The sequence below is a fragment of the Mesitornis unicolor genome, unplaced genomic scaffold, assembly GCF_000695765.1.
Source record: "Mesitornis unicolor isolate BGI_N332 unplaced genomic scaffold, ASM69576v1 scaffold29082, whole genome shotgun sequence".
Classification (NCBI taxonomy): domain Eukaryota; kingdom Metazoa; phylum Chordata; class Aves; order Mesitornithiformes; family Mesitornithidae; genus Mesitornis; species Mesitornis unicolor.
The window spans coordinates 8,928-17,634 of record NW_010168977.1 but is presented as its reverse complement, the minus strand read 5'-3'; the positions used below and the strand labels follow the sequence as shown (position 1 = coordinate 17,634).

Here is an 8,707-nt window from a genome sequence, read left to right as displayed (position 1 = left end):
TTTAACTCTTTTCACTACTATTAGTTCACATTGATTCATATAAGGTATTTGGTTTACAGGAAAAGGATTAATTAATGGACAAATACTGGCTTCATTTAGGTAGGCTTTTCACTGCATTCTCAAATGGTTCCAGTCCTTCATGTAGTGAAAAATATTGGTATAGTACAAGCCATTTCTCAAACAAGTAATTTCTCAGGACATAGCTCCTTATGGTACACAGAGCAGCTGGAACATAGCAGACCTCAGGGTGACAAACTGGCTAAGGAGGAACTTTTCTACTAACATTCCTTTAGCATTCTGACATTTTATTTTGGTTAAACCAGAAACAAGACTGTGTTAATCCAAATGTATTGCTTCACTTACATAGTAGCCAAGAGAGAGGAAAGGCTTCTGTTTGCTTCCACATTGGATTGATATTTAACTAGTAATGTGCAGCTGAAATGCCTGCTTTCCTAATATTTTTTTTCACATTGTTCCCAGTCAAGTAACTTCAAACAACATAATTTCAAACACTGGAAGTAAAACAACTCATAAGCATCCCAGAGAGGCTCGAAGGAATAGAGTGCCCACTAATGAAACCTTCTCCCCCACACCATTCAGCACCCTGGGCAGATCACCGAGGGAAACATGAGCTATGTCAATGAGACCCAAGAAGGTGGTGAGGAACCCCAAAGGACTATTTAAGCCAATGGTGTTGGGCTCCTGGTTTGAGACCTGTTCTCAGGGTTATGCTTAGAGTGGAGTTTGTAACTGTTCAGTTTCCCAGCTCTTTTCTTCTTGTTTTGCTCACAATTGCTTCTAATATGTTTGTTTTCAAAGACTGTCCATAAGATAGATATCCCCATGCATACCAATTGATTGTTCTCCTTTGGGAGCAACAGTATCTAAAGAATCACAGGAAAACAGAGAAGACATAAAACAGCGTAAGCCAAAGGCAAGAAAAGACTTTCCATCATAAATAGCTCCCTTCCTTTGACAGAAATTATAGTTTCTCAGTAAAGGACTATCCAAGGACAAATAATTCAGAGCTCCTTTAATGCTACAGATTGATCTTAAGCATAACTCCATAAGCTGTAGCTCTGTATACAATATCAACCATGTCTTGAGAAATTTCAGTTAATTCTTTTGAGATTCCATTGCAAAATGTGTTGAAATGTAATTGAATGTTATTTTATGAAGAAAAATACTAAAGCTATTGTGATTCTGATGTGGCTTAGTTACCAGAAATACATTTCCCCCTTAAATTTGTCACAATCAGTGTCTAGAGGACAAGCTAATTATATACCACTTCCCACCTGCTTTTACTTCTGCTAGAACAGTCCAGCAACAGTTAAAGTCACCAGATCTATTTTGGAACAGCAGTGAAGATGAAAAGCAGGAAGAAAAAACAGTACCAGAGTGCAACATTCATATCTACAGGCAATTTTTGCAGATAGCAGCAGTCCATGAGAATGAAAACAAAACAAAAAATAATCACACTGAGATGTTTGGTATATAGAAACCATAAGCAATTGAGCAAAAATACAAGTTATTGCAGAGAGGCTCCAACTGGATGTATTTCCACAATGAAGACAGTCAAGCCCAGAGAGGTTGTGTGGCCTCCATCCTTGGAGGATTTCAAGACCAGGCAAAGACTTAAGTAACCTGGCCTGTACTCATGGTTCAATCTCCTCCTTAAAGTAAGATGAGCGAAACTACCAGAGGTCTGTCCCAACCGGAATTTTCCTATGATCCTAACCACTGAGTCCAGATTTCCAAGTTTCCCTTTTGCTAACTACTCTCCAGGGCAGAAGCTGATGTTATTAAAATTATGCATAATAATATCCCAGCCCACAAGTTAATTACCAAAGGAATTAATTTCAAAATTTAATTTAAATTAAGAAAAAAGATACAGAGATATCTGGTTTTAAAAGTATTAAAAATAAATGCCTTGAGATGCTTTTGTCTACATATGCCACACACGTATTGTGATCCATCTTGACAAAAGACTTAAAAACATCACAAGAAGATATTAATTTTTTACAATATACAAATACATGTACACTGTATATTTGAGAAAAATTCAGTGGTGGTTCTACTCAGAATTATGATACAGAACCACGAAATACAGAATGAGAGCACCGCTACAAGAAAACACTCAGCAGATTTAGACTGCATAGAGGGAGCCAGGAGGGAGGAATAAATGAGAAGGAAAAGCAGGACACATTAGCTTTAAACTGTGAGAGAAATATGAAAAATAACGAAGGCAGGCCTGGAACACATAATACAACAAAATTATCAAAGAGCAGAATTTCAAGAGCAGTGCAGAACTATACAATAGGTAAGAAAAAAAATACCTTCTAGAACTGCAGCAATTTCTTCTTAAGGGTCCACCAGCAGCCTGTCTTCAGAAGAAAGATTTCATCGCCTTCTCCATCCCCCGACTCAATTGCTGCCGATGAGAGCTCAAAACCAAGAGATCCATGGTGCAATAAGAGCTTGCTATTACTTTCCATTTGTATTCCTTTTAACACCCCTTCCATTTTTAATTGTAGCACAAAATAGCTTTGAAAAAGTGAGCTTGATATCCTTTAAATTAAAACTCTAAATACAATTGTTTCTATTTACTTAACTTGCATACAACATAGTTTTCCTTCAATCACAAAAATATTTTGATTCAGTTCTATCACAAGAAAAGTAATCTTTGAAGACTTTTGTATCACTCAAGTCTATGACTGACAGAAAATCCACTTTTATATCACTTTTCACCTTCTAATGATAAAAAGTATTTAAGTATTGAAGATTTGTAAACAGAATGACCCTGTTAAATATCTTCTAACTTTATTATGAAGGCATATGGAGGTGAACAGTTAAAGGATCTAACCAGATTGCTGGCTAAAATTCCACAGCATTTCTTCAATCTGCCGCACTAAGCAGTGTTAAGTTTGGGTGAATGGGATAAGGATATGGGCATGGACATAGCATTTCATCAACAACACTCAAACAGCTGGTAAAATACATAAAGTCTGAAGGCACAGATACAACCTCAAATGATGCTGTAACCAGACAGCACGTACATCTTCCCTAGTGATACACTATTCCAGATTAAAATTCATGACCATGTTCCCATCAACACCTTTTTTGACCATAATTGTTTAACAAGCTAGGGACCTTTAACAGGTTAGAGCAAGTAGCTCCACAAGAATGGATGCAAGCTGTAAGGTTTTAATTCAGAAAACAGAGACAACAGTAATCAACTAGGAAATTTTTTATTTAAGCAACAAGGTAAAAGTAAAAGCTAGTCTACCAAGCAAGGCTTTAAAATTTTGTAGCAAAAGTTAAACAGCCAGAGAGAGGAGTAGTTGAATTTAGGAGAGAAAGTTATATCAAGTCATAGTCTTTGCTAAACTTGCTTCAAATTCTTATAAATAACTGCAAAACCAGCAACTAAAAAACTCTCAGTAATCTGCCAAAATCAAGGCAAAAACATCTTAAAGTAATTAAAGTCAGTCCCAAACACTCAAAAGTGCATGTTAGGAATCATGCATCTCTCTCACCTACCTGGTATGCTTGCACTGAAATACTATTACCAGCCTACATAAAATAATAATAAAAAAAGAAGTATAATTTTAGTATTATCATCTTGCAGGTACAAAGCTAGTCTGCAAGCTATCCTTAAAGAATTTCTGAATTTTTGACAGTGCTGAAGAGCTGCTGTTCTGTGAGTTAGATTTTAACTTCCTTTGGTTTCATGTCTCTTATCCCAAGAGCTACAAAGTGCACTTAGTGGGGACTGAAGAAAATTGTTAGCTTATAGCACCTGTAGTCTGAGCTACAGAAAATTTATGTGACGCCTATACCATGACCAGATGGCATCATCCTGTATGCAATGAGAAGTCAAAAAGTACATCCTCTGTTTTTATTAGTGGTAGAGTACATCTTCTACAGGATGTGCACATGTAAAGTGCCTTACTTGAAAAGATCTTTAAGAATATGTACACTACTGGACCCATAAAAGTAGAGACTAGTTCCTGTGAAAACAAAATTGCTGTAGATGAGAGAGCCCAGCAAGGACAGAACAGCCCACACAAATGCCATCAGGCACCAAAATGCACATGCCAGAAAAAAATTATAAGCATTTTCACACAGCTTTGTAACACAAGTAGCAGTCTTCATCCAATCGAATCACATTAGCAAAATGAATAGCAAGTCCAAACAATTTTTCACAGTTCCCATTATGCAATTTTCTTGTTGCCTTTCAAAATAACTTGTTAACATTGTTTTCATGCACGTAACTGGACATGAAGAGCTGAAAGAGTCTGAGCAATCTACCATAAAGGTGCAGAGGGAAACAGCAAAAAGCAATGAGCAACTTTTTCACCTATCTCCTCAGTAACTGAGAAAAGCAATCCTCCATTTCACAAGCAGTTCTCTAATGTTTTCTATTAGGGTTCAAATGCAAACCACGGCATTTCTCTACTCTGAAGCACAACTGGTCCCTAATAGAGTACTTCCAAATGATTTACACTTGAGTGCTTAACTGGTATTAACTTGCCTAGTCTCAAGCATACAATGCTTTCTTGACACTGACAGATCTTTTGTGCAACTGAATAAACTCCTTCCTTAGACATTTCCCTCATGAAGGTATTCCTAACTATCCTAAAAAGGGATGACTTTTACACTTGGTATTCAGCAGCACTCGCTGATTCTAGGTCTTTAGCCATGCAGCAAGGTCAAGGGTCTAGTAGCTTTTTTTTAAACATTACTACTCGTCCTGTAGGAACCACCAAGTATGGGGCTTTCCAAGCAACACAGAAAGCATTCTGCTTAAGCAGAAAGTCACTTTACAAGGTTTCTCATAATGTTTAGAGAAGACCCTCTGTACCCTGTACCAAAATGGTTCCAATGGTTCATGTAGTGAAAAAGCTGATAAAGCTTTAGGCGTTTCTCAAACCCTGCAGCTTTGGGAATTTTACTGTGATAAGCAGAGTAAAAAGAACTGTTGAAGCCACCAAACATCCCAGCTATTGCAAGCTCATACTCTGAATGACCATAAAAAGAAGCCGGATCGAAGATAATTGGACCAGAATCATCCTCAGCTACGTTTCCTCCCCAGAGATCTCCATGCAGGAGAGCAGGAATAATTTCTATGCCACAGAATAAACTGGGTATCTTCAGCTGCAGGGAAGAAAAAAACAAGACATGTAAGTACTACAGTTTAAGGTGAATGACTGTAGAATTTTATCTGCATACACGCAGAGTATGAATTGAAACTTCTTAAAAGTCAGTTAAAAAGCCCGTAATTTGAAATGGCATAGTACCTAGTCAACAGAGATGCTGAGAAAATCAAGGACTTCTACTTCTCATAAAAGCTAGCAGCTGAAGAATAGTTATCCAAATGTGCTTTAGCACTAAGAAAGTAGATTTTTAACTGCATTCAGTGCTGCAAGCTTAGATAACAACAACAGCAACAACCACTCACTTCTTCATTAGAAGGCTCAGGAATCTCTCACTGACCTTGAAGAGATTTCTACAAAGCAGTAGCCAAATAGCTACCACTGCAGTCACTTAACCAGATGCAAACCTTAAATGAATAGATGATGAGCAGAACAGTACTGCTTATATACATTTCTCATCATGAACATGTTACAGGAATCAGAAATGTGAACTCAATGTAGTGTTTCCCAGACAGTAAGGGAAAGTGCTATTTGGCACACATTCACCTTGGAATGTTAGCATAGGGTGACATGACAAAAGCCATTGCACCTCAGAATAAAGGGCATTTTAGTCCCTAAAATCTAGAGTGTCTTACCAACAAAACCTGAAGCATACCAATGAACAGGAACTTTGTGTTACGAAAAGAAAATCTAAAGAACCTAGCTATCACTATAATGACATCTGAGTAAACTTCTCCTACCTGAAGTTGTGCCCAAAGTTCTCTTGCTTCCCTGTCTCCTGAATTCTTTTCGATCATGTCCATCTGGGGCTGGATTCTTTGCTTGGCAAAGAAAGTCACCCAGTCATTCTGCCAGTCATTCACCTGAAGGAACAGGATTGCAGATGTTAGTTCTACACCAAGCAAAAGACAGATTTTTCTTCTTTTACAAATAAAGCTTTGGAGGATTATACAGCCTTTGAGCTGATGCCAACCAGGACAGTAAATGCTACCATTTAATACACTGTTATCTTAAAACATTAAATTAGAGAAAACAGTAATTTTCTCTAAGTGATAAAACCCAAGAAATTAAAGAGCTATGCATGTCTAATACAGCTGCAAGTGCTGCACAAAACATTACTTTCCTTAGCAGGCTGAAAAATGTTTTTTCTTTTTATGACTCCACAGAAATATATTCATTTCCATTATAATTTTGGCCCTTTGTGTCATTGAAGGGAAAATAAGATAAACCTAAAATTCTATCAGTCTGATGAAGTACAACCTACCTGTGGAAGATAGCCACAGCAGGTAACTGTATGAAAGCCAAACTGATCCACAAACTCGACTTCCATTTGCCCTTGACCTTTACCTTTCAAACCAAAGACAAAAATCCAATACCAATGACAATATTCTAAGTATCTACAATGCAAATGGACCTTAAAAACTACACAAGGGTGCAATGCTGCTTCTACAGAGAACAAAAAAACCCTGCACCTTAATATTCTTTTCGTTACACTGGTTGTCACTGTTTGTTTTTAAATTTAAACCTTGATGTAAAGCAGCTATATTATAACCTTCATAATCATACTTCAAGGTAGCATATCTCCTCTGATACCATGTCCTTGCAGAAACTGTGGTTCAGTATCCCAAGGGTCTCAAATTGAATAAGTGTTTTGCTTACAGAGATCCAAACAGAGTGAAAAAACACAAAAAAGACCCCCTGGGTGTTTAATCCAAATCTATTTTGATAATATCTTTAGAAGAACTTATCCTGAAATAACAAAAGCTATTTTAATTATTTTGTAGATTATTAACTAGGTTAAATCTGCAGTCGTGTACTGTACCAACTGTGCTCTCCTCTTTCTTCATCTTCTCTCCCAGTTGCTGATTATGAAGGTGGAGATCAGCCAGTTGTGCTCCAAGTTTTAATGAATGTCTAAGAAACAAAAGTATTCTTAGCAACACTGAAACACGAACGAATCCAGTTCCTGATATTCCAGGAATTAACTGAGAAGATTTCTCGAGCAAGTAAAAGAAAGTTTGCATCTCTAACAAAGTACCTTTTCGAAATGTTCAGGTCAGAAATACGTCCTCTTCCTATACTGATTATGTACTAACACAGGACAAAATGTACTTACATGGTTGTTTCTGACAACACTATTAAAAGTGAGCAGCAATCATAAATTTACTAACAATGAGAAACTATCAATTCTAATTTCTGTATAGTATAATTTCTATATGAACTTTCAGTAAGGTATCTGTAAGAAAAGCACGCATGACATGTTACACTGCTTTTTTTTTTTTTTTGCTAACAGTCTTCAGGAAATACAGCCAAACAAGACTCATCCTCTTCTTTAAATTTCTGTCTCTGGCTTCTCCTCTCTAAAATGCCTAGAAAATGGAAAAGGGATAAGACTTTAAGCTGACTGCAGAAGTTTTGAGATTGGGATGAGAAATCGGTCATGCCCACCTCCCTAATGGAACCAGACAAAAGTATTCACATCATATTGTAATTTATTTAAGTGTTTGCCGTAGAGGAGCCCCAAAAGTTTACAACTAACATAAACAAGCTGAAAGTTGTAAAAATACTGAAATCAGGATGTATTCATTTGGGGAAATGCCTCCGCACACTCATAACAAGCAGTATTAAAAGACTGGTTCTTATACCAAAGGCAAGTACACGAAACAGGTGATCAGGCAGGTGATTTTCCTGACTTTAAAAAGGAATTTTAGTGCAAAAATCAGTAATTACTTACAAAGACACAAACAAACCTAAAACTAAAGGAAAAATCACACTCACTTAACCTTAACAGGTTTCCCCTCTGAAAACAGGTTATTTAACTGTCATAAGAATCAAAATTTCTGGTTAAATGAAGCAAAAATAATGTGTTTTACCTGTTTAAGCCTCTCATTTCCAAATGTTCCATCACAAACAGAGTACTGCTCCCAGGCACGTCTATAACTTTGATGGGTTTAGGCACTTTTACTGTCTGTGTTTTCAAGAGGGCTTCCAAACTTGCCATTTCTCCCTCAAACATTCTTCTAGCCTGTCAAATATTAAAGGAAAGCATTAGTCTCTATGAATACAAGTCACAAGTAAACAAAGCTCTTCCACAAAACCAATCAAGGCTGTAAATTGTTAAATAAAAAGCTTGGATCAAATGACTACTCCATATACAATACACAGATCGATCCACACCACCAGACCTGACAGCAATTTTACAGTTACAGAAATTTCACTTTGTTAACCAGCTCCATGGAAGTTACTTCAGTTATAGCATTCTCTGTAATCATAAAAATAACTTAGAAAGTCTGTTTACAACTGAACAAGTGCAAACTGCATATATATAAAATGCAAGTGATATTATGTTAATGAATTATGCTGCAAATGTCTAGAAAGCTATGGGCAATATACTTCATCAGTTGAGAGACTAGAAGAATAGTACCAACATTCATAGTCTGCATGACTTTCTTGACACAGACTGCTTAGTCATATAGCTGATCTTAAACACAACCTAATTTGCAGCCACAGAATTATTTTCTCTGGTCTATTTCTTTTACCTCATGGGAAAG

General features: G+C 36.8%; 1 protein-coding gene across 1 annotated transcript in view; it reads right to left on the bottom strand.

Moving 5' to 3' along the window:
• Window positions 1-4,551: 4,551 nt before the first annotated feature.
• The window catches only part of LOC104536570 (ketosamine-3-kinase-like), a 6,044-nt gene continuing 1,888 nt past the window's right edge, over window positions 4,552-8,707 (bottom strand). Inside the window, exons 2-6 of the mRNA XM_010179223.1 lie at window positions 8,030-8,181; window positions 6,979-7,070; window positions 6,421-6,503; window positions 5,897-6,019; window positions 4,552-5,157 (exon numbers count right to left, since the gene is read on the bottom strand). Of these exons, the coding sequence (XP_010177525.1) occupies window positions 4,819-5,157; window positions 5,897-6,019; window positions 6,421-6,503; window positions 6,979-7,070; window positions 8,030-8,172 (780 nt within the window). The 5' untranslated portion in view covers window positions 8,173-8,181 and the 3' untranslated portion in view covers window positions 4,552-4,818. The remainder of the gene's footprint in view (window positions 5,158-5,896; window positions 6,020-6,420; window positions 6,504-6,978; window positions 7,071-8,029; window positions 8,182-8,707) is intronic.